General features: G+C 38.6%; 2 protein-coding genes across 2 annotated transcripts in view; both read right to left on the bottom strand.

Moving 5' to 3' along the window:
- LOC310638086 (uncharacterized protein) overlaps positions 1–27,122 on the bottom strand; it is an 880,437-nt gene that overhangs the window by 828,272 nt on the left and 25,043 nt on the right. The window lies entirely within an intron of this gene.
- CCN5 (cellular communication network factor 5) lies at positions 5,509–24,572 on the bottom strand. Its single transcript, XM_083361057.1, has 5 exons — positions 24,443–24,572; positions 16,833–17,049; positions 14,120–14,374; positions 11,529–11,719; positions 5,509–9,124 (listed from the first exon to the last, which is right to left on the bottom strand). Exons 1-5 carry the CDS (start codon positions 24,488–24,490, stop codon positions 9,101–9,103), a joined length of 735 nt encoding a protein of 244 aa, XP_083217183.1. The 5' UTR covers positions 24,491–24,572; the 3' UTR covers positions 5,509–9,100.

The raw sequence follows: 27,122 nt of genomic DNA, 5'->3' as shown, positions 1-27,122 counted from the left end.
AATTAATAATTTACTATACCCAGATGTTCTAGTAGTTATTGCCAGCAATTTGAATGCACTTATTGAGAGTAACGATGCCTCACTATGAGCTCATATTAAGTAGCATTTTCCCCAAAGAAGGAGCTTATTATTCTCAGGTTTGGCAATCCCAAGAGAATTGTGGTAACATAACAGATTCTAAATGGCACTGCAAGGGAATATTTTAATGGGTAATTAATTTTTTCAGGCTCAATAGGAATCAGTGTGACTGATTTCATACTGATTTCACACCCACCCACACTTCTCTAATAACCCATTTTTAAAAACTTGCCTTGGGCAATCATTTCTCTTCAATTTGCCTGCTGGACTCTAAAGCATGTACCAAGTTGATGAAGTACTTGTACTTTTTGTTCATCCATAAAAGAGTATGTTCATAAAAGAGTGACAAAGAACCTTTTTGTTCTCTTGATCTTCAATTTCTCTCCCAAATCTGCCTTGCATACTCCCCAAGTTATTAATACATTATTATTCTATTATCCTTATTCTCTGGGCTTTTCTGTCAACATCATTTCAGAATGTCTTAGTCTCTCCCATATAATTGTATAATTGTATCAAAGGAAAAGAGAGAGCCAATGAACACTTTTCCACTTAAAATGTTCACTGGGCACATACCAGCTGTTTATATGATAAAATCAAGAGGAAGCGAAACTAGAATAGAAGAGTGAGAAAAGTTAATTGCAACAGCCAAACTTTTGATTTTGATGATTAGTCAGCAACTTCCTTAATGATAGAGACACTGGTCTTATGTGCCAAATATCCACAAATTCTTGGTAGAACTATTTCCAGAATCTTTTCACAACTGAATAAATGAATCAATAAATGAGTTCTCCTGCTATCTGGTTTTAGTTTCTAACATTCTGTAATCTAATCTCCTTTTCCTGGTATTAAACCTGATTAATGAGATTGTGTGTGAATCTTGCTTCCTTGGTTGTACACTACTTTAAGGTTTTGACACATTATGGGGTTGGGTTTCAGTAGAGCCTATTTCCATATAATTGGCCTCTGAATCAGAGTTGTATCAGAAAAATGAACTGCCCTATGATTCTTGATCTGGCTGTGGTTGCATCGTTAGTGCTTGGATTGTTAGGACATTGACAATTATGCAGTTGTGTCCTTTTTGGATGGCCTGAAGGAGACTGGTATCCAAACTGCTGTTATTGTATGTAGCCTTAACGTTTCTAAGCAGGAGAAGAACATGGTGTATGGCTGTGCTGGGTCCTGTATAGCTGTGAACAGCTTCCTTACATCTGTAAGACCTTATATGTATAACTCTAACTCTTCACACTTGCCAGACCACAATGTTTGTTGTAACTGCTGGAATTCAGCAAAGCCACTTCCAGATTGTTTGCTGGATCATGAGCTTGTTTCCTAGGAAACATTATCTCCAAGTTCACTTTGAAGGGAAAGCAAGAAAAAGTTTACTGTTCATCATGGCCTCATTACACAATTGTAAACACTCTGGCAGTTTTCACTTTGTAGATATGATTGAACTTTAGTGGAAGGGTACATCACACTCTCTCAGATATCTGTTCTGCCTTCTTTTCCAGTTCTCTTCTGTCTTTCTCCTTCTTGTTCAGTGCAGTGTCTTCTGGGACTTGTAATATTAACCTACACAAACCATGTACCAGGCCAACTAGGTACACCAGACTTAGAAACTAATGCCATCTAGGTCAGGACTACTTTTATTGTAACAGCTGTAGTAACAGAATCTTGCAAATCTAAATGTGCTTCTCCCTCCTTCTATTTATCTTTGTGTGACCTATGGAGGGGCTTGTCCCGGATGTTTTCTCAAATGGTTTTGTTGGCCTGGCCTGAAGTCCCTTTTGTCTGACCATTGCCTGGGTAGCAGTTCTTCCTCCTGTCCTTCAAGGCCATCCCCTTTGACCTCCACACCATGCCAGTATCTGTCATGTGGATTATAGTAGATATTTGAAGTCCCTGAGTGATCATTTTCCATCTACGCCCTGCCTCTAGGTATTATTTTCAATCTAGTTCCAATTTATGGACCTTGGTCTTCTAGTAAAATAAAAACAAATAAAGTAGATCTTATTACTTAGCAACTAGCTAATTTTGTAGCTTCTCTAACCCTGTGAAGATCAGCTATTGTTTTGAGATTTACAGTTGATGAACAGGCAGAAATCTTTTTCTTCACTACCTATCTAATCTCAATGTACACATGTTGTACTTTGACAATAAAGGTTTATTATTATCTGGTCTCTTCAAATAACTATTTTTAAGATATTTTATATCCTGCCTCCCTTATCTTCATAAAAAATTTAAGGCTGCCTTAAATTATTGCCTAATCCTCTTTCCTCTTCCTATTTTTCCCACAACAATAATCCTGTGAGGTGAGTTGGCTATGTCAAATAGAGTCACATGCATACATCATACTAAGGCATAATTTCTTTACTTTGCTTACAGAGCCAAGTGTGGTTTGCTCAATAAATCACAACCAAAGAAGCCACAGCATTGTACAATGTACAAACCCTGGTTTAAGTGTGAATTACAAGTCTTATGCTAACAAAGACTAAAATAAATTTATTTCTGTAACATACTTTTTCAGATGTCTGATATGTCTTCCTTTTCTCATGCACTTTAGCTAGAGAAACAAATTCCTGCCTAGAAAAGGCAGTTAAGGATCTAGAAGTTATGCAGCCACGTGTGTAGTGAAGATTCCCTTTTTTGCTATATCATTCTATAAGACCAAAATAAATGAACATCAGGTAACCCAAATCCTAATTTTGGATTGTTCCTGAATGCAACAATACCTTCAAATTTATTGACAGAACAATTAATCAGAGGAACAACCTGCCTCCAGAAGCGGTGCATGTTCCAACACTGGAAGTTTTTAAGAAGAGACTGGACAGCCATTTGCCTGAAATGGTATAGGGTTTCCTGTCTGAGCTGGGGGTTGAACTAGATGACCTCCAAGATCCCTTCCAACTTTATTATTATTATTAAATTCCCCATATTTTGAATGTTAAAACTCATTTTTTTAATCCCATTTATATCCCGCCGTTCTCCGAAGACTCAGGGCGGCTTACAATCTAAGAAGCACAAATCAATGTGCTTAGCATCTTTACTTACTTAAGACTTTAAAGACTTGAATTTAATAGACTGAACTTATAGTAAAACAGATTTTGTTTTAATGTCTTTTGCACAAGGCAACCCCCCTCCCCCAAGAATACCATATCAAATCAAACTTTTATTACAGTTAAAGACCAGCACAAACAAGATAAGAACAGACCTTCATTCTGATGTTGTACTGTACAATAGAGCTAAATCTAACACCACCTAGTGATTAAGCTTTGTAATGGCTCTGTTCCTCACAGTCTCTTCTGTTCCATTTCTATATACGGCAGTTCTTTGGACAATGATTGAAGTGGGTGTGACCAAAGCTCAGTAACATAAAATAATTACCATTGGTAATTTGGAAATTATATTTCTGTTGATGCAGAAAAATTGTATTTGCCTTCTTTGGAGCCTCATGATACTGCTAACTCATACTTAGCTTGCAGTAAAGGCTTCACTTGTTTCTGTTATGCTGATATGATACTAGCTCTATTCTCTCCTTTTTATTACAAAGCATTCTTCCTCTATTAGTTTTTTCCTGCCTTTTTAAAAGCTATTTTTAATAATCCAGTGATGGGATACACTGCATTCTAATGGCTTTATCATGCTCTCTAATAAGGAATACTATTTTTCCTGGCTGACGGTGCAGTTCTGTGCATATTTGTCTAAAATTAATTGCACACAGAAGATTTGTGGAACATAGCATTAGGTTCAAATTTCTGAATCTTGCAATGTCAGTGTATCTATCCTGAGCCAATTTATTTCTGGTTGAATTTCAGTGTATTTGAACAAGAATAACAATAACTTCTTGAACTCTTTATTTATTTATTTTTATTTATAGTTACATTTATATACCGCCCTATTCCCTGAGGACTCAGGGTGGTTTACAGGGAATTAAAAATCCACCATACAAAAGTTAAAAAACCAATTAAAAAATATTAAATTACCCTGTATACATTAAAACCCCCAATTAAAATTTCTCCTCAGCCTGGGCCTGAGAGCTCAAAGAGCCAGGTCTTCAGGCCCCGGCGGAATGATCGGAGGTCGGGGGCAGTCCTCAGCTCCACCGGCAGCTGGTTCCAGAGGGCAGGCGCTCCCACTGAGAAGGCCCTATCCCTGGGTGTCACCCGCCGGCAATCTCTCACCGGCGGCACCCTGAGCAGACCCTCCCCGTGGGAGCGCACTGGGTGAAGGGCGTTTGATGCCGGCAGCAGGTGTTCCCTCAAATAGCCCGGACCCAGGCCATGTAGGGCTTTATAGGTAATAACCAGCACCTTGAATTTCACCCGGAGGGCAACCGGAAGCCAATGCAGCTCGCAGAGTAGAGGTGTTACATGGGAGTATCGGGAGACCCCCATTACAACTCGCGCGGCCGCATTCTGCACCAGTTGAAGTTAATTGCCATTTGCAAGAATCTGTGCCTCATTTAGCAGTTGTTTTAAGGGGAAAGTATCTTGATGTCGTTGCAGCTCCTTCCCTCCACAAATTGATTTTTTTTAAAATTCAGCCACATAGAAGCATAAAATGGGCTTTGGATTTATTAGGCTGAGCATATAAGCTGTTTCATACATATTCACAATAAGTCACAATTATGTCAAATGATAAAGTGTGTACCTTTTCAAAAAGTTTTATAATTTTATTAATGAATTATAACGAACAAAAATAATGTGTTTATATAGTATAACACTACTACAATAAAAAACTAAAAGCATAATAGTGATTCAAGTAAATTGAAAATGAGGGGAAAGCAAAAAAAAAAAAACTGGAGAAAAGATCCATATGACAGCAATATAAAGTTAATTCATTCCTTAAACTTATTATAGCTTCTAGACTATACAGAAACATACTAGTCCATCTTTTCATTTTTAGAAAAGATGGACTTGTAAATCATTGTCTGAGATGAATGTGTTTAGTCATGTCACAGAGCAAGCTCTGTCCATTGAAATGCAAATTGTGTTGCCTCCTTCTATATAAATGCATGAGCAATTTATTATTTCTGTTTTCTATGAAGCAGAAATGAGATCTTGCTTTTTTCCTTTTCTCTCTATAACTTGCAGCAGCTCAGGGTGGATGCAATATGATTTGGGGATTTTTTGTTCCTTATGCACAGTGTTTTGAGGGGAGAATGCATACTTCATGTGCAGATGACCATGGATTAATTAATTTGCTATTGGAGAAATCCCTAGATTTCATTTCATTTACTTCTCACACTATTGGAGAAATCCCTAGATTTCATTTCATTTACTTCTCACACATATTAATTTATAAAAGCTCAAGGAGGCAAACATATTCTTGTTCTTCCTACTTTCCCCATAACAACAAACCTGTGAGATGAGTTGGGCTTTGTGTGTGTGTGTGTGTGTGTGTCTGTGTGTGTGTGTGTGTGTGTGTGTGTGTGTGTGTGTGTGTGTGTGTGTGTGTGACTGGCCAAAGGTCACCCAGCCAGCTTTCACGCCTAAGGTGAGACTAGAACTCACAGTCTCCTGGTTTCTAGCTGGTGTCTTAACCACAAAGCTTCAAACATGCTCAAAGGTACTGGAACCTTTTATGCCAAAAAACTGAAACTGAATGTACACCCCATAAAACTTTTAATGTCCAGAAATTCCACTTAACATGTGGAAAAGGGTGCAAGAGCACATGGGTGTACCACAAAGTGAATGCAAGGGAACTAAACATGCTGCCACAGTGAAAACTTTGTTTTCTTTTAAGACTATGCTAAGTCAATTTTTAAGAATTAGCCGTTTAAATATTTCCAACCTCTAAATAGCGGAAACCCCCCCCCCCACACACACACACTCAATTTTTAGCAGTTGTGTCAGCAGCTTCATATAAGAAGGCCCTAACAGGAGCATCTGCAGTTAGAATAAAAAATGTCAAGATGTCAGCCACAATCATCCCATCAAAGTTTTGCACATTTAAAAAAAGGATGGGGCTGTATTGGCATGTTGCAGCCAACATCTTGAGTTTTGTTGACCACTGCCAGAGATACTCCAGGGATGACAGATGAAGGTATCAGATGAGCAGTTTGTACAGACAAACATACACAAACATGCATCAGAATAAATGACCTAAAGCTTTCATCGGGGCTTTGCATTTTGTTTATCAAATCAGTCTGGGGTTCTTTAGCATAATATAAATCCTTTAAATGCAAGGATTGTGTAACTCCCATAACTGATGCCAGTTCCATTGTTCTTGGCTCTGATTCTTTTCCTTCGTAAGCTGTCTTTCAATTTTCTCATCCTTCAAACCATGAACCACAAAATAAATCTCTCAAAATATCCCTTAGGATATGTTGTTAAATGATCAGTATCCTCTACTATTTAAATTCAGTCACATGCTAGCTGGGGAATTCAAGGAGTTGAAGTCCTGATTTTATCTATCTATGTATATCCTGCTTTTATTATTTTTACACAAAGTGTATCCAACACACCTCCTTCCTCCTATTTTCCCCACAACCACCACCCTGTGAGATGAATTGGGCTAAGAGAGAGTGACTGACTCAAGGTCACCCATCTGGCTTTCATCACTAAGGTCGGATTTGAACTCATGGTCTCCCACTTTCTAGCCTGGTGCCTTAACCACTAAATCAAACTGGCTCTTAAAGTTGCCAAGGTTGAGAAATGCTGCTCTACACATTCTATAGTATTGTTTCCACTGATGCCTATAATAACCCTTGGAAGTCTGTAGACAGGTATAAAACAATAACCTTCTTCTATTTTTTCCCCAAAAACACGCTGAGAGTGGTTATGTATAGGGAGCATAGGGAGATAATACAGTAGGACTGTATCCAATCCTTTCACCAATATATTATTAGCATTAATTTTATTCTAATACAAACGTTGAAAACAAATGTATTATTAATTTTAGCACAGATCTACTTATTTTGTTTACTGATAATTTTTCACTGCTATTCAGGTTCCACAATTTGCTTCCTGCCAATCTAGAGACAGGCCATTAGAGGGCAGGTTGACTTCATTCTTGAGTCCAGCTAAATGATTCAGTGGGAAAACCTCTTGTAGAATTAAGCACAAGATCAATTTTTTAAAAAAAAAATCCCAGCTTTAATTTTTTTGGATAAGCAGGGTGGACCGTTTTTTTTATTTTGGCCAGAGCCTATAAAATATTTGGGCTTATTTGGCCACTACGCTGTCTGCTTGGAGATCTTTGTGTGGAGGCTTCTTGTATTTTTGGAATAGTTTAATCAAAAACAATAACAGATAAAAATGGAATTACTTTAAAGTACATCTTTAAATATCTCATAAAAAAAGAAAATTTGCCAGTTGGGGGAAGAACTGTCATTGGATATTAAGAGAAAGTCAGATTAAAGATACAGGAGAAAAAGAAATTTGTTTAACGTCAGCTTGACCACTTTCTGTTTATTTTGGTATCTGCTGCCTATAACAGGATATTTGTTGCTTTGTTCTCTAAAGTCAACCCCAAAACAATGGACTTTTCAATAGAAATGAGATGATGAAGCTTTCAATGATATGTCTTTCCTTGGACATACTAGCAAATATGTTCTGTTCAGGTTTGGTGCAATATTTTGAAATGTGTAATAATCATGAAAACATATGGGCGCCACATATGCTATGCAATGTCACAATCACATGTCCAAGAGAAAAAGAGATAATACAAATTTAAACTGTATTCTAAATTCTTATTCAATGCCTTTTAAAACAGGGGTCTTCAAGACTTGTGGACTTCAACTCCCAGAATTCCTTCCTCAGCATGGCTGGCTGAATAATTATGGAAGTTAAAGTCCATAAGTCTTAAAGTTGCGACGTTTGAAGAGCCCCATTTTAAAATCTATTTCAACTCTTGTAGTCCCCTGACAGAGGCCAAAATGTATGTTGGCACAGAAATACTTTCTATACTAGTGAAAAGAAATTCCAGTAGGAAATGAAGGAGATAGAACTTTTCACCCTATTCTTAACAAAGCAAAACTTTATAATCTGATTTCCAACTATACATAATTGTCTATGTACAAACTTGCACTATTATATGAGATTTTATGACTTAGTCCCCAGTTAGTTGAGATTCCTCATGTGACTAACCAGGAATGGATTTTCCCATCTTCACTGGGTTATGAGTATACAGCCAATCAGACTTACAGTATTTCACCTATGCTTCAGAACACTATATACACTGCCATGTGTTTTCAATCTTTAGAAGTTTTTTTTACAAAGATTTCTCATATTTTTATTCCATGCAAACAAAGGCAAAAGTCACAATATCACCGAGAGAAGCTTCAAAGAAATCTTTGATCTTTAAGTCTGCTAAGTTATTAAAGACTCGTCTCAATTTGTCAAGTTACACTTCATCCATGAACAATGTTGTTATGAAGACATTATTCTCTTTTATACACACAGACAGAATAATAATAGTACACAATGCCTACTTTTTTCTTTGTATGTCACTAATATTTGCCTCCAAACATTACATATTCCTGTGATCCCTAAAACTGGTCAATCTGGCTTCAGGCAACTGAGCATTGTAATGATTTATTTATTTCTAAGAAGAACATAAACGATAACTATACTGAACAATGGATGATGATCTCACTTGTTAGATTCCTAGAACTATTATTTGGAGAAGGGATAATGAAGAAAGAATAACATGACATGTTTCTTTGAATTTCTGTAACTACAAAGCATCAATTCATTAATTGGATGGATTTACAGTATAATTGTAGTCTCAAGCTGGCAATAAAGACATCACTACTGAATAACATTAAAACACATGGTCTGGATTTTTTTCCACCAAACAATAAAGCTGTCTAGTGTCATTGGGGTGGTTCTAAGAAGGAAGATGGTTGTCAGACATAGGAACTCATTTGCTACATCTCTCTTCTCTATTGAGAACAGTCGCTTTGTCTCTCCATTCTTCAGAGGTTCTCTCATCACCACAGAAACAAGATCAACTTGGGCTTCTGGTGTTCCAGTTGCTGGATTGAAGCCAGCATGTCAACTTTTGAATGGAGTGGACTGGTTTATAAGCGGCTTCCTCTTCCACTCTGGAGAGATAAAACACTCAGTGTAAATTCCAACCCTGTCTGGGAAAGTGTGGCCAAACAAGAGGCAGACGGCCAAATTAGACATTACCATGGAAGAAAACTGATCTTCCAATTTATCTTAAACTGAAAAAGAGCTAGAGAAAGCTGCCAATGTGAGTAGAAAAGCAGGGGAAGGGATGGGGACAGGAAGACTGCTTCATTCCTTCCACTTTGGTCATTTTGTGTTTCAACTAGGCAAAAGATCCCCACATTTTTTCTTCCCTGTAAAGGAAAGAAGGGAGATTTGACACATAAAAAAGACTGGACAGATTTGCACCCTGTTCATATTGATAGCTTCTCATTAAAAGACTGTATGCATCTCACAGTCATCTTTTCCACATTTCTCCAGATAATTGATGGTGATATATTTACCCTTTGTCTGATATAATCTGAAAAATAGATATTTTACTCAAATTCACCAGCTTTCTCCAAAATGATACCATTCAGATGTGTTGGAACATCCAGAATTCCCAGCAAGGATGACTAAGGATGTAGTAGTGCTGAGACATCTGCTCAAGTTCTTTGAAACTTCAGAAACTGCCTGAATAAATCACTCAACAAGCAACTAGAAATTGTGTCAACTGTTTGCCATCATTTTAAGCCTTTCCACATAGTGACTTAGAGCATCACGCAGTTCTTACTGTGGTGACATGTTTTCCTTTGGAATAGAAAAACATATTACCATGGTGATATGTTGTCCTGTGAAATATGGGAATGCTATTCTGAGTTTCCATGTTTACAGCTAGTTAGTCAAATGTATATGAACGTGAAGGGACGCGGTGGCTCAGTGGGTTAGGATGCTGAGCTTGTCGATCAGAAGGTCGGCAGTTTGGTGGGTCGAATCCCGAGTGCCGCATAACAGAGTGAGCACCTGTTACTCATCCCAGCTTCTGCCAACTGAGCAGTTCGAAAGCATGTAAAAATGCAAGTAGAAAAATAGGGACCACTATGGTGGGAAGGTAAGAGCGTTCCGTGCGCCTTTGGCATCTAGTCATGCCGGCCACATGACCACGGAGACGTCCTCGGACAAGTGCTGGCTCTTCGGCTTTGAAATGGTGATGAGCACCGGCCCCTAGAGTTGGAAATGACTAGCACGCATGTGCAGGGGAACCTTTACCTTCACCTTTTATATGAACATGTGAACATTCTAGGGGCATACGGATAGCCAATTTCCTATTGTCCTAATGAAATATATAGATCTTCCTCCCCAGAGTTAATATCATACACAAACTGTTATTTTCCAGTACTAATCAAGTCAAGAGTGGGAGACATGATGGGTCAATATCATGTGGCCAGGTTAGAGTCCACAACATGGCTTCAAGATGCCAGTATGTTTCCTCCTATTTTTCTCCAGCCCCCTTTCTATCCAGTTCTGATATGCTCTGTTCTGTCAGTTTCATAATGCAAACTAGGGCTCCTTCATCTCCTATGTCCTACCTTGTTTCATTGGGAACAGCATGTTTGAAGAGCAGTAAGAATATTTTGATTCTCAACAGGGGTGCTACAACAGGCACATTGAGTACTTGCACAGTGAATTTAGTTTCAATGCTTCATACTCTACATTTTTCCTCTACAGGGAGCCTGTGAAGTGTACACATTTTAGGCAAAAGCTAGATTCCTTGGGTCAAGTAATAACAAAACCACTTCCTTAAACAAAATAGCCCACTTCAAATGCATCCAGGTAGTTTAAGCTGCATCAATAAATCATGCTGCCAAATTTGGGGTCACGAAAGGGCCTTTGCTATTTTGGGATTCATTTGCTTACAGTTCTTGGCCGTCAAATTGCAGGCATTGATTTTGTTGGAATAATTTATACCTGACATAAGGAGATGCTATTCTTTACATGGTCTACCATTTATGAAACAGTTTAGTGGTCCACAGTGTGTGTATGTAGAAAAAAGACAGATGGATTATAGTACCAATCAGAGCTTCGGCAAAAAAATCAGAAGGAAGTTTATTAAAAAGCATAAGCTTTTGTGGCTTTTAGTTTACAGGTAATATTTGATTTATGGCCACAACTGAGACCAGATTTTCTGCTGCTTACCAAGGTGGTTGTTAAATGAATCATGTCTGATCTTACAGCCTTTCTTTGCCATGGTTTAATAAGTTTATAGATCTTTTCTTTGATGCCTGCCCAAGTGCTGACTTTGGGTGCCGCCTCTGTGTACCTAGGGAAACTCTGTATTGTGAAAAGATTTCCCCTAACTACTATTATTTGATCAGGTTGATTAGCTTAATTATTGGTGGAGGAAGAGGATTAGCAATCTTTGCAACATTGTATTGACTTTGTTTGCAACATCGTTTTCTTCACACAATTTTAAAAGTCCTGGAGTTGTCTCAAATTTTAAGAAAGCCTATTCCTTACCATGTTGCCTATTCCCATGAGAGTTGGGCAGGGTCCAAGGATGCACAAGCGTTTCTGACTTTCAAGCCTGCAATAGGGATTCTTGTTAGACACCCGTGTGGATATCCCAATGCCACAGGTGGTGGAGCAGGCAGACCACTCAGTGCTCCAGTCTTCACACAAATAGGGGAAAGCTATCCCAGATAATCTTTCTAGAACAAAACCAGGAACAAAAGAAGGAAAGGGATGTGTTGAAAATTGGCACAAATGGTCATAACAACTTCCACAGACATACAGTGGCTATAACTACAGCAAGTTATAAAACCCAAGAACAAGCCAAACTTCAGGGCATCTGTTTTCAAGGACTAGATTTATTAACTGGTACAGTTTTATGGGGAATCAAAACTGTGACTTCAACCTAGCTGAGGAGTAGTTAAGTCAGTACGTTAGTTTCATGATTCAGTATACCAAACTATATGCATACTATTGAATTCTATATAACTTAAATTTATGAATAAAATTCACCTTACAATTTATTTATTTATTTATTAATTTAATTTATATACCGCCCTTCTCCCGGAGGACTCAGGGCGGTGAACAGGGCAATACATAAAAACTAGATACAAAAATTAAAAATTATTAAAAAGTGATTAAACAATGCCCATAATAAATTAATACAGATTAAAAATTGAAGTTCATTTATAAAAATCCCACCCCGTCCCATCAGGCCAGGCCAGCTTGTTTAAAGAGATGGGTTTTAAGATCGCGCCGGAAGGAGCGGAGATCGGGCGCCATCCAGAGCTCGACCGGAAGATGGTTCCATAAATCTGGTGCACCCACAGAGAACGCCCTCCCCCTGGGGGCCACCAGTCGGCATTCTTTGACCGGTGGCACCCTGAGGAGGCCCTCTCTGTGGGAGCGTAACATTATAACTACAACCATTGTGTAGGACCAGCTGTTCATTTTTAGTGAACTAGACATTAAATATAACATATATACCAGTTGCCTAAGAACCATGGGGCCCTCACAAGGTCTTAAAAAGGTATGGAGAGTCATATGAAGCCCATGGGACACAGGTTGCCTGTCCCACTCACAAGGTCTTAAAAAGGTATGGAGAGTCATATGAAGCCCATGGGACACAGGTTGCCTGTCCCACTCCTAAAAGATTTTCCTTTTACAAGGCATAGCATTCTTGCATACCAGAAGCAATGTTGAATTTTGAATGTATGTGACATTTTTAGCTCTAAAAAAAGTAAAGTCTTCTCTGAATCAAGCATTACTCCTGATGACAAATTCATGCAGTTTTTACAGCATTATACAAATGATTTGACATTGCCTTCTTCCAGAATGTTTTTTTTTCCAACATCCCAGTTGAGTCTATGGGTCTAACTACCCAGATGGTTCCCTATCCAAGTGCTAACTACAGTTGACCCTGCTTCACTTTCAGGATGTCAAGATGCTGTGATGTACCATGTAATGTAGGCTTGTGTTACAGATGGTCCACAGATCGCATGCAGCCTGCCAAGCAATCTTGTGTGGCCCACTAATTTTTCTTAATAAAACACATACTGCAAAGCACCTGTAGTGCCTCCAGGACTCATTACCACTACCATTGGCACGTCTCTACTGGCTGCCAAAGAACTGATTACCATGCCAGGTATTTCTTTGAGAACCACAATGCCTTAATACAGCAGTTTCCTCTCTACAGGTTATACAGTTATGGTCTAATACAGGTAATCCTCACATACTGACCACAATGTGGACCAGAACTCCATCACTAAGCAATGCAACTGTTAAGTGAAAGGTAATGTAACCACACCAGACATATGGCAGTAGTTTTGTTGCAGCCATTAAGCAAATCACTGTAAGTCATTAAGCATGACATGGTGTGACTATGACTTGCAATTTCCTACTGGTTTTCGCACTGTCAGAAGCTGTCCGTGAAGCATGCAAATAGTGATCAGGTGACCATGGGACGTTGCAACTCTTGTAAATATGTGCCAGTTGCAAAGCACCCAATGTGTGCCAGTGGCAATCACACAATGTGGACACACTATGACAGCTGCAAATTCAAGGATCAGTTGTAAAGCTACTGTATCAGTGCCACTCTTAACTTTGACTGGTTACTAAACAAGACTGTTAGTAAGCAAGAACTACCTGTAGATGGATGTAATTCATCCACATCCTCAGACTTTCTATCCCCTAATGTCTCAGAACATTGTTCTGTTCAAAACCAACCATAGTATCTTTCTTTCTATTGTCCTTGAAATGCAGAAAATACTTATGAGATGCTCCAAGTTTGTTCAACTGAAAATGAGAGAGTACAAAAAAAGACATTCAAATGACTAGGGCTGGCTTTCATGCCGAAGGAAGGACTAGAACTTATAGTCTCAAATTAAAATGAAAAACAATTTATTTAGTTGATGATAGCTGAGGAAAGAAATTGGCTCTGTCCTATCTTCAGCAACTCCTGACGGAAAAAACTGGCATATTCAGTGGTTCTCTGTTCATCTGAATGAAATTCCAGGCACATGGTTCCAACCACCAAGGTTTACTGTGAGTCAGCCAATAAAAAGACACTGAAAAGGGGTGTTGGGATCCGTGGATTGTACCTGCCAAGTTGTCCTGCAAGATCTGTCTGGGTTCTCTGTCACAAATCCATTCTTGACAACACTTTCCTGGAATTTCCACACGCCTTGGATAGGGACAGTCTGGGGTGGGGAGACGAACATCCTCACTGCAGAGAGGAACACATATAAATCCTCCTCCTGAGCAGCGACATTGGAGCTTACAACTTGGCTGGAATACTTCTCCATCTTGATAGATCTTTCCATTCACTTCACAACTGTCCTGGTCACTTTCTTCATCTGCAGCCAACATTGGGAACCAATGAGATAAATCAAATGTAAATATTTAGAACTGGGATAGAGTTCACACCTAATATTAACACTGGACTATGATTATTTCACATTCTGAAGTGGTACCTGTAGCCTTAAGTAAGGAAGACTGAAATGGGATCTGATACTACTTTTAAGTACACAAGGAATCACACAGAAAGTTATCTGTTCTTTATTATCCATGGGTGTAACATATAATTGGTATAATTATAAATAAAGATCCAGTTTGGTCTAGTGTTAAGGCACCAGGCTAGAAAGCAGGAGACTTTGAGTTCTAGGCCCACTTAAGCCAGCTGGGTTACTTTGGGCCAATCACTGTCTCTCTCAGCCCAGCTCACCTCACAGGATTGTTGTTGTGAGGAAAATAGGACGAGGAAGGTGTGTTGGATATTTACCACCTTCAGTTATTTGTACAAATAATAAATGTGGGACAAATAATCAATCAAACAAACAAAATAAGCTACAAGAAGGAAGATTCTAAATGAATGTTAGAAAAAGCTTTCCAAAGGTGAATACGTTTTATAGTAGAACTAGCTCCCAGAAAAATGGTACACTCCTCTTCACTGAATTTACAGACAACTATCTATTTCCAGTAGTGTAATATGTATTCTTGCATTATGTATGTGATGGAACTCAGTGGCCTCAATGGCCCTTCCAACTCTGCAGCATATATCTATAGGTCGAAGACAAGATCACTGGGATGACACTGGCAGTCCTATCATTGCAGAAGAAGAAATCACAATGGGACCCAGGAAGAAGGGATGTGACTGAAGAGAGGAGATGCCTAGGATGGGAAGCCATAGTTGAAAATGAAAGATATCACAGGCACTGTGTACTGAGTCAGGCCTAGAGACTGACAAACCATTTGATCAGCAATTACCTTGGGTTTTGTTGTTATTATAAAACCTATGTCATTGTTACAGGGAAGGGCAATAATAATATTTATCTTTGTCTAGTAAGGACCACATGTCTGCTAGATCAAATAATTTGCCTACAAAAGCAATCTAGTGTCACCATCTACTTTCTCTCATTTTTTAATGAAGGACAAGATATGAATCATATCTGCTTAAGACTCTTGATACATCATTTTTAGTGAGGACAGAAAATATTGGGCTATTTGTCTCTTATTTGTTTTTAAGAAGCCTTCAATGTAGGGTAGGATAGGATAGGATAGGATAGGATAGGATAGGATAGGATAGGATAGGATAGGATAGGAATAGAACAGAACCAAGGCATTTCTTAGATGTAGATAGCATGAATGTCCAAGTGTTGACCATAGTTCTGTTTTTCTCTCAAAGATCTGTTAAGAAAGAAATTTTCTTCTGGTTAGATTTTACTTTGTGGGGAACTGATATTTGTTTACATTTCTGCCAGCTGACTTGCACTCTCCAAGTGAGAGAGGAAATTGAAGCATATTTGCTAAGCATTGCTTGCATTCCTCTCAGCTACCATGGGAGTATCAGAGGCGAACAGAAAAGAAGTTTAGTGTCATAAAATCAAACCAACATTACCTGCCTACTTCCTGGACTATAATCATGACCTTGATGTATGTGATTGCAACTGTAATATTATTTTTTCAGCAAGATCTTTATCAAATGATGGGAATGTTTGACATCAAAAACATGGCTCTAATGTGCCACTTGAATCTCTAGCAGTGAATCTCTGGTGGTGCAGTGGTTAAAATGCAGTATTGCAGGCTGACTCTTTCCACTGCCAGGAGTTCTATCCTGACCGGCTCAGGGTTGAATCAGCCTTCCATCCTTCCGAGGTCGGTAAAAAGAGGATTCAGATTATTGGGGCTAATACTCTGTAAATCTATTAGAAAGGGCAATAAAGCACTATGAAACAGTATATTATTCTAAGTGCTATTGCTATCAAATGTTTAATATTTCTCACATTCCTATATTTTATTTAGGTTTTAGACAACAATGTTTGTGAGAACTCCAGAATATGAAATAAATAAGATAACAAAAATAGGAAAAGTAGCAATAAATGCTGGCATGTTGAAGAAAGTTTCCACAAGGACTATGAGCCTATTCTTTTCTTTCTAACTTAGTAAATTTCCAATTTTTTCCCTGTTCAGGACAAATCCAGGCTTATAGTTTAACTGAGGTAAAAAGCAAAAGTTAAAAGGCTCATTTCCCCTCATCTTATTATCTCTCTCAGTTCTCCCTTCTTTTAGTTGCTACTGACATTTTTGAAGCAGTGATCATTCATGAATAATATCCATGTCAAATTTGACCCTGAACCTATATAGAAATTTTGTAGATTTAGGAACTGAGCTTTTGAGGTCTTAGTCAAATGAATTACCTAATCATACTGTGTTATTCTGGCATGCATTAAATTCAGATAACTCCATCTATTTTTAGGAAGCTGATGTTCTCCTCATACTTGAAAATTTCTATTAAGAATAACAAAGATTGCTCACAGTTGCAGATTCCTGCCCTTCGTGTGGGAGCATTGCTGTAGTCACAGATAAGTTCCTGGTTCTGATCACAAACAAGAAGGTGGTTGCATGGCTCCCCTAGCCTCCGAGCACATATGCTGCAACAGCCGCATCCATCCAGAACCAAGCGAGACCCAGGTGGACAACGGGGAGGGAGCCATGGACAGTAGCATGGAGTTTGACAGTGCTGGAAGTTTGCCTGGGAAGAGAGAGAATAACATTATACCAAAATGCCCAGTTCAATTTATATCTGTTAAAACTGACATTTAAGGAATCTTCCATTAGGACATCTTCCCCCTATCAAATGAGTTCAGTTCTTACATAGAGATGGTTCTTGATACAGGTAGTCCTCGACTTAGACCAGAATTGAGCCTGGAATTACAATTATAAGTCATTGCAGTCATAACTTGAGACATCATGTGAATGGATTCAAAGTTACAACCATTTTTACGATGGTCATTAAACATACATGGTGGTTGTTAAGTGAATTTCCCCCCAAAAGTTCCCCCCCAGAAAACAGAAGTAAACACCTGGAACTGGCAAAAAAATAAATAAATCACAAATCGCAGTCATATGACCATGGGATGCTGCATATGGCTATAAAGGTTAGTCAACTGCCAAGTACCTAAAATCCAATCATGTGACTGTAAGGTATGTGCAGCTGTCATAATTCTGAAAATGGATTGTGGGTAGTGTTGGGGAGGTCCATTGTAACTTTGAATGGTCCTTAAGTCAAGGACTATATGTAATACTAATTTTTTTTAAAGATGTGTAAATATTCCAACTTTCCATAATTTCTAAGAGAATATGGAAGAATAAATAATGAATCGCCTCAGCAACATGGGCATCATAGAAGTTTAATAATAAAAAATGGTGAGAGTTATAAATGGAAGATGGTGGATCATAACAGTCCTGAGAAAGAGTGAGGGTAGTTGATTGCTCAGGGCCCGGATACAGTGGTGGTATTCAGCTAGTTCACACCAGTTTGGCAGAATCAGTACCTAATGTTTGGTTGCCCAGACCCAGAATGGACTTCCAGAAGCAGCATCCACACAGAGAACCGATTGTTCACATATCTAAATCCCACCACTGCTCGGATGCCCAGTAATCTCCAGACAGTTCTTCAAATAGCCATTCTCAGGTTAAATTTTCAATTAATGTAGAAAAACAGATTTGAATGTTATAGCAAAAGGGAAGTCTCTAAACTTTTGTTTTCCGGATGTGCTGGGTTTCAAAATGTGAAATTGACTCAAGAAACTTGGTCTAATCTATCTGAAGAGCAACAGGCTGAGGTTACTCTAGCCAGTGATCTAAGATTCTGATTGATCAAAACACTAATCACATTCAGTTTCCCATCAACAGAGGGAGATCCAGATTGATGGACCCTTGTCCTCACATGTTAAAAAAACTGAACATCTGAGGAAGTCCAATACATTTGCAAAAACTGTTTCTTTAGAGCTAATCCTAACAGCAACCAAACTCCTAGTGCAGCAAAGGCTATTATTCATATTATATACACAACAAATGTGAAATCATAGCTGTCAATTCATTAGCTGGTAGTGGCCTTCATATGCTTCAAGTTCTTCTCAAAAATCTAGGACATGGGTGTCAAACTGGCGGCCCGTGGGCAGGATGCCTCATGTTCAGGCCACACCCACCCCAGCTCTGCAAAGGCAAAAAACATCATGATATGTCACAATACATCACATGACATGATCAAATTTGACATCCGTGAACTAGGATGTTATGATGTATTGGTATAGTGTATATGCAGAACCAAGTAGTGAGGCTTTCTGCAATTGACAGATGGAAATTTTGTAAATCTTTGGTTTTTCTAAGTGCTATCCAAGATTTTTTGGTATGACACCCAGTGTGCCAATAACCATTGGGACCACCACAGCTAGTTAATGCCATGTTTCAGTTTTGATTTTCAGTTCTTGATATTGTGTGATCTTTTCCAATTCTTTGTCCTCTATTCTACTACCCCCTGGCATTGGGCAACTGCATAGGCTATTATTATTTCAGTATTCAAACATGGCTCCGTCTGTCACTAGGCTGATTATAAATCCTGCAAGAAATCACTCAGTCTTAAGGAAATATCAATCTATCATCTATCTATTTTTCACCAAGAGGGAAACCTGCCATGTTTCCAATTATCCTTGCCAGGCAAGGAGGCAGGTACTTAACATCAGAGCTCTGTTATAGTAGCTACTGCTGATGGTGGTAGTCTAAGGCTTGGAGTGGTGCTATAGCCATTGGATGGGACAAATTCTGTCACACCTGCTGAACCAGTTGGTTCATTATTTATGTTAATCATCTAGGCCACATTTCTGATACTGAACCAAGGCAGTAGCAATTTGATCCACAGTCAACAGGTTTAAAGGAAATCAGGTTCCCAGAGCCCAGGCCTGGAATGGGGGTAAACAAATCTTGCTGTCACATTTCAGGCCAGGACCAGCACAGCTATATATTTCTACTCATGCAGAAACTCAAACCTAGATTCAGAAATTTGAACTACTTGGATTGTTATCGTTTAGTTGCTTCCAACTCTTTATGAGACAATGGATAATAGCCAAGCATAATTATCTATCAGTAAATCAAATCAAATGTCTTTATTATGATCTGTGTCTAGCCTTTACAATAAAATAGAGAGATAATTTTTCATAATAATTTCTTATTGGGAAAGGGGAAAAAACAAATAGGACAATAAAACAACATATCTAATTAAAAGTTTTGTGCAATTGTATAACTTGGTGAAGATTTTTGGCCACCTGTTATGTGAGTGTGGGGTTAACATCCCTTAAAAATAATAACCATAAAATTGATCAGTCTGGCCCTCATATATGAAAATGGTTGGGATGAACAGAGCATGTCTTGGGGCATCATAAAAAGGACACTACATGAGAACATGAGTGAGGGTTTCTATCTCTCTGGATCCACAAGGGCAAAGACTCTATAAATAAGAAGTCCCATTAAATCTTCCTGCCAGTAGAACTGATGGGAGGGTGTCAAAGTGGGCTCTGAAAAAGCCCATATATATTTGTTTAGGTTAGATTGTATAGATACAGTGGAGGGCTTGTATCTGTCATACATTTGGTTATAGAAATCAGGGGCATCAGTGATATAATTTTGGTAATCAGCATCCCTGATTGTTTTACTATTGACTTGGTCTTCTCCAGGGTTAATTGGCATTAATATTCAGGAGAGAGGCCAATACTGCAAAGTATTCATAGTTAGCACTTCAAGTGAACTGGCTATTTTTATTATTATAATACACTGAGAACTGCTAGCTTAGAAATTCAAGAATGGAGTCAGATATATGCTGAAGATCTGCCTGTGCAGAAAAGAAACCATTCTCCAATCAGCTTCAGCCTAACCTATTAGATTTAGCAAGGAGAAACTGCTCACATTTGGGAGGCTTGGGGGGCTGTGGTAAGAAGATGCTGCTTTTCCGTTGCAGCATGGACATTTTGGTCCAGGTAGTCCTTAGCTTACAACTGTTCAATAATGGTTCAAAGTTATGACAGTCTCGGAAAAAAGTGACTGACAACCTATACTTCCACTTCTAGCTTTTCTGCTGATATTCAACAAAAAACAGCTTTTGGGGAAGCTGGAGTTGCTTAATGATCATAGTGATCTACTTAATGCCATTAAATTGTTGTAAAATTGTTTCCAACGTGACTTACGATTGCAGTGACCTATGACAAATATTCCACTCCCAATTGTGGTCATAAGTTGAGGACTACCTTTGAATAGTCTCCCTGTGGAGATCAGGCTGACTTGTTTGCTGGTTTTCCACATGCTTCTAACAACTGAAACCTGTTAGAGAACCTTCCCCTGATTTGAGTTGTTGCCACATTGTTTTTTCTTTCTGTTCTTCTATTGTAGTAATTTTAATTTTGTGTGGGATTTATATTGTATTTTTCTATGTGAACCACTGGGAATCATTTTTTATTACAGTGGTATACAGATATATATGTATGTATGACAGACAGACAAATAACCAATCCCTACTTCTCCATAAGACAGATCCAGAAAGTAAATCTTAAGCCTTTTCCTTCCACCCTTTCAAGTCAACTAATGTTTGGCCATGCTATTCCCACCCTTGAGCTAACACAGCCCCTAGATAAGAAAAACCTTCTTTTGTGAAAGAATGTGAATTCCTTGTAAAAACGAAACAACACCTTCATTTTAAGTTGTCCAATTTGTAAAAAAAATCACTCATGTATTTGTTTTCATAAACAGACAGAAAGAAAAAAAAGATACAAAAAGGAAATAAAAACAGAAAAAAGTAGGGACAAACTACATAATATATATAGGACACACTTTGATTTTAAACATAAAATTAAATCTTGATCACACTGAGAAATTTTGATCAGGCTTCCAACAGAACATGAATTCATAATCAGAAAGAGTGTAATTCCATAAGGGCAGTGCCTTTCTTTGCAAGAGTAATATTTACTGCTATTCTCTGTGTTTAAAAAAAACATAGTTGCTCATATAATAGTAGAGTCCAAATTTTTGATATTTAATTTGAAATCACATCTTCAAATTGTATCATCCTTCCCAGACCATATTAACATATGGATAATACATCATAATGGGACAATAGTTGGACTAGCCCATGTTATATATGTTAGCATCCACTCTGTCATTTTACACTTCCAATATCTGGTAGAAGTCTATTCATGATTATCTGAAAAGGGAGACTTTCTTCATATCACATCGCTGTTATCCCACCCAACATAAAACATTAGATCAAGGAAATATTCTGCTGAATTATACAGTCAGACATCATTTGGGAAATATCCATGGCTGTGTGAGATCATGAAATCCTGGGCCATGCCATAACCTCTTATACCACTGATGTCATAGGTGGATCCAACTTTGATTATCAGATATATGATCTGCGTGTGGATGAACAAAGGATGAACAATTGTGTCAACCTTCTGGCTGGTGAATTCAACACTCAAGAAACTCTACAGCAGGGGTGTTAAACTGCCGGCCCACAGCCCGGACGTGTCACATGGAAGCTGCACCCACCCCATTGCCGGCAATGGCAAAACCGTCCTGATATGTTGTGTGATGTCATGTGACATCACAAGTTTAAAATGTCTGCTCTACAGCCTTGAGGTGCCACAAGAGATAATTTTTTATTGAATACACATCCTGGCACTGAAGAAATAAAATCAACCCTGTTTACTGCGCAAAGTTCTGGTTAGTTACCAATAGCTTTTCCTAACCCCCACCCACCATATGTTCACGTTGACCAATCACATTCTTTCTGTTTGTTATGGGAACAGTCCACTTCTCTGCCAGTCACCTGCTTTGATAGACCTTGGTTCTCACAGTCCATGGAGGGCTTCCTGAAACTCCCATTTCTTTCCCAGACTCCCCCTCCCCTGTTTCTATGGCAAGTTGAGCAACTACAGAGGTTAGCAATCATCTTAGCAATTCAACTTTGACAAATTGTTTTATTTTTGTAAACAGGAGTAGTTCTCTGTGTTAGAATCAGCTAGTGTCAAATACACCTACGTTTCATATTTCCACCTGATCATGCAACTTCTCAGCTCATCTTTCTCTGAACTTATGCTATCTTCAATCCTTTACAGGAAAGATAGGATACAAATATCAAAGTCGTATGATCTCCTTAAAGAATATCATACAAAGGAAATATTTATTCCCTAATATTTGAGATTCAGCATGTAGAATAATAGATACAAATTACAGGAAGGCAAATAACTTTGAATGTTAGAACAAGCCCTAGCAGTAAGAAAGAGCTGTCCAACACTAGAACTATGACCCAGAGGAGCAGGTCTTTCCTTCACTGGATGTGTTCAAACAAAGGCTGGATAAGTATCTGACATGGATGCTTTAATTTAGGTTCCATTACTGGAGATTTGACGCTCCTACCAGTTTGACAATCTGCTGAGTTTGAAATGCAATCCACTTGTCTAAGTGAGCAGAAATTTATGCAAGAGGAAGGCCATCCCCATTGCTCTTGCTGCTTGCTCAAGGCCACTGACACCTTCTCCTCTTCAAGGAAATAAGTTGCAAAGCCTAAAAGACTTTGCATATCTTGAGGCTGCCCTTGAATAATATCAGAATAAGGGGACAACATATTCTTTACAACTAAGAATGACTTAAACCTTTCCCTTTCATCGGCTGGGAAGGAGATGAAAGCAACATCACAGTAATGGCAGAAGTGTAATCCAGTATGAGGAAAGCATAGTCCTGTGACTACTAATAATTCAACAACAGCTAGGGCTACTTTGCAGTAAAACCAATCCTGTCACCCTGTACAAAGAAGAAGGAATGCATTCATTAAAATTCCAAGGGAAATAGAGAATGAAGACATCTGTTCTGCAAAAAAGTAATATCTCTGAGTGCCACTTGACATGTTGTTTAAGAAGCTTGCAAGGAAACATATACTTGACATTTGATAAAGGGCAACAATTAGTCTTTACTAGCTTAATAACCTGCTCAAGAGCATCTGTGCAACAATGTTCCTCTTGTAATTCAGCCACTTCCAAATCCCTTATTTCCTGATTCCTGCACCTATCCAACTAATTAACAAAAAGTCTTACAACTGAGAATAAAACTAACCCAGTTTCACTCAACTAAGAAGTTTGAATAACTGAGTAATGGTGAATTATTTCTTATATCAAAGCTTAGTTTGTAGTAAAGGAAAGTTCTTTTGTCTATGATAACATAAGTAAGATTAGGAGCCATCATTTTATCAGAAAATGAATAAAAGATTTCAATCAGTAAGAAAGAATGGCCTTCAATGAACAGCTGGTCAGAATATTCAACATGCTAGTATTTTCAATTGTTTTACTTTTGTCCAGTACTTGCTGTTCTTAGATGCTGAAAGGTTGGAACAATTAATTAATTTTATTTCTCTGTCTGGTCTATTGCAGCTTTTTGTATAGGTAGGTAACATTGTGTAGTTAGGTTATCTTATGGTCACAGACCTGAAGTCTGTGTGTTGCAAAGCAAAGTTTAGAGACAATCACAGTAATGTGAACTCTTTTACTAAGTCCCAAATTCAAGGAGCAGTCCAAAACTACTGGGACATTTACCAAATGTTTGTTTTTCCATATATGTTTTGCTTATATGGGTGTGTGTATGAAAAAGAGATTGTGTTTTAATTGTACCATGTTGTTCCTCCTGCACATTCCTGCAGGAAGCATTGGTTGAACATGACCTTTAGATATTTTATAGAGCCAAAGTTGAACAATTGAGAAATCAGAAAAGGAGTGCCAGCTGGTTGGCTTTCTGCCTATGTTGTAATACTAAAAACTGTTTATGAAGGATAAAACTATTTAACTGATTTCTACACAAGACTCTCAGCCAACATGAGCCCATGTTATACAGGCACAATTAACAATTCAAAATATGGATACAGTCATTGTAAAGGAATTGCTTTGTCCTATTAATTTTTCAAAACTGGACTTCAAAGCAACATGTTCATTCAAGGCAACATGTTCTCCAAAGTTTTGCTTATATATCATATTTAGGCTGAGCATGCACAATGAACATTATTTTAAAAATTCCTTATTGCCTAAGTTAGCATTTTTCAGTTTCCTTACCTTGGAAAGGAGACAGAGGAAGAATATCAAGAGAAACTGGAGTTTCATTCTAACACTTCAGCACATCCCTCCTCAAGTTGTTTGGAGGCAGCAGTATGTCTGCAGTCTTTAGAGCCTGAGAGTAAATTCCTGCAAGTGTTTATACTCTTCCCTCCTCTGATGTCATTCCTAAGCTCCAGTATAAACACAAGTTGGTTTGGGCAAGAATCAAGGAGTTTCTCTCTCCCTCTCAATCTCTTCCTTCCACCAAAATTCCAGTTAATACTTCCACACACTTCAAGGTGAGAACATACAGCTCATCAAGAAAGCAAACAATGGAGAGAGTTTATTGTATGATGACTGTGGGCCTTTATTGAGTAAAAGCAATAAATAATAATACCAAATAATTAAAATATGTAATCTAAGAAGAAAATTTTTCTACTCACAGGATGTTCTATGTCAGTGATGGCGAACCTTTTAGAGACCAAGTGCCCAAACCACAATCCAAAACTTACTTATTTATCACAAAGTGCCAGGGCTGCATCAGCATTGTGGTGCCTGAAGGGGGGGCAGGGAGGTGTCTCTGAGTGCCGCCCCTGGCATGAAAAACCTGGGGGCGCAAAAATGGGCCACCGTGCTGCAAGGCGTAAAAACGGCCACCGCAGCACTGCAGGGTGCAGATACAAGACGCTGCACCATGCAAGAATGGGGCAGGGCTAGTATCACACAGGCACTAACCCCACCCCATTTGCAGCGCGTGTGTGCTCGCAGCCCTGTGCGCACATGCATGCATGTAAAATGCTTCCCCCTCCCTTTTCTTCCAGTTCATCAATCAACAATGATTGGTGACCTCTGCTCCACTACTTCTGCTCGAGCTTGCTAGTTGACCACTTCACCTCCTTTGTGCTGGGTGGACCTCCTGCTCTGGGCAATGGTGGTGGCCTGATGGACCTGCTGCTGGCAGAGGTGGTGCATATGCCAACAGAGAGGGCTCTGAGTGCCACCTCTGGCAAGCATGCCATAGGTTCGCCACTACTGCTCTATGTACTAAAACTGTAGAATGTATCAGTTGTATCAGTGTCATGCTGTAGAAAGGGTGGATATTCATGGGTGGTCTCTTTGACTGGAGATGAAAAGGATAAAAGATTGATGGACAGACAGAAAAACAGACAGAAAGAGATAGCAATTTCTGGATCATCACCATGTGTGCTACTGGAAACATTGCTTGTGTTTCTTGGTCAAGCCTTCCTCTTCCTTCACATTTGTAAACTGTGACCGCTTACTACCCCCAACCCAACTTTACAAGCTCCTACCCTTTACACATCATCTAAATGCAGGAAGCCCTATCTTTTCAATATCCCATGGATATCATATGTCTAAAGCTGAAAAAAAACCAAAATTCTTAATCCTAGCTATTTAAATGTAGTTCTGGCTATACCTGTAAATGCTAGCTATTTAAATGTAGTTCCACCTATACTTTGCAGGCCTTTTCTAAAATGAACAGAAAATGGGAGTGGAGGGGTAGGAGAAGCAGTATGGATTCCCCTCTTCCCATTCCTTACATTCGCTCTATGAGTAAAGGCTCAGCATTGTAATATTACTTACCTGTAAGGTCTTCTCAGAGAGCCAATTTCATGTAGTGATTATGGCACCAGGCAAGAAACCAGAAAACCAGAACTTTTAATCCTATCTTAGCTACAAAGCCAGCTAGGTGACTATGGGCCAATCACTCTCTCTCAGCCCTTAAGAAGGAGACAAACCACACTGAAATCTTGCTAAGAAAATTGCAGATATTTTTCCAGGCAGTCAACAGGAATTAACACTTACTTGAAGGCATACACACATACACCAAAAAGGCCTTGCCATGTTAAAATAGGAGAAGGAAGGCCATATTTGTACCCTTAGTCCCAACAGCACTCCTTTGACATCTATGCATTCAATGTGGTTGTTTGCAAATAATTTTTGAGCTGCTATTTGTAAAGACAGGTTTTATATGGCCTGCATTTCTAGCTAGAGTGAAATTCCAATCTTGCAAAATCCCTACAGGTGAACAGTTGCTTGCCAACAATTGTGCCCGGTACATAGATGCCATCAATAACATGAGAATGGGACCAAAAGTGTCACCTTCTTCCTGCTTAACACAGTACATCTTGCACTTCCCTCTGCAGTCTGGGTGCTCTCCAGATACCCAAACATCCACTCCAAGAATTCTTAGCCAAGGTCATGGTGTTCGGGAAATCATTCATATGAAAATCCAAATTTCTGAAGGACATTAATTTCTGTTTAGGAAAGTCTGTTATAACAGGCTATGCTGAAAAAAGCTGTATCTTTTTGATGTATCAGGCAATGATGGGAAATCATTCTCCTGCTTACCCAATACATAGAGAAAATCTGCTTGTCTCCAAATGATTTCTAATTCTGCCTGCTGAGGAGAAAAAAAAATCCTTTTGGAGGTTACATTAGAGAAATGTATTGTTGGATACTTATTTGAGAGAAACAGAAATGTCTGTGCTTGCAAGATACAAAGAGAAAAGCACATGGTTCATTCATTGCTTTTTCTCCACATACAAATAACACATGAACAACACTTTTGTAAGGTAGTATTAAAACACAGACAAAAAAAATACCCTCTAAGTCATGACAGAATACTCTGTCATGGTGACTCAGCTGCAACAACTCAGTAAAAGTTAGGTCTTCCTAC

This window comes from Vipera ursinii (genome assembly GCF_947247035.1).
Source record: "Vipera ursinii genome assembly, chromosome: 3".
NCBI classification, from domain to species: Eukaryota; Metazoa; Chordata; class Lepidosauria; order Squamata; family Viperidae; genus Vipera; species Vipera ursinii.
Note: the sequence above shows the minus strand (reverse complement) of the source record. Positions and strands in the feature narration are given on the sequence as shown.

What these genes read in the sequence shown, in the direction of transcription:
- CCN5 (XM_083361057.1), bottom strand. Translation starts at nt 24,490, where the DNA reads ATGAAACTCCAGTTTCTCTTGATATTCTTCCTCTGTCTCCTTTCCAAG. An exon ending in TCCTCTGTCTCCTTTCCAAG is followed by an intron (nt 17,050 to 24,442) that starts GTAAGGAAACTG and finishes CTCTCTTCCCAG; the next exon opens with GCAAACTTCCAGCACTGTCA. An exon ending in TCATGGGAATAGGCAACATG is followed by an intron (nt 9,125 to 11,528) that starts GTAAGGAATAGG and finishes TTATCTCTCCAG; the next exon opens with AGTGGAAGAGGAAGCCGCTT.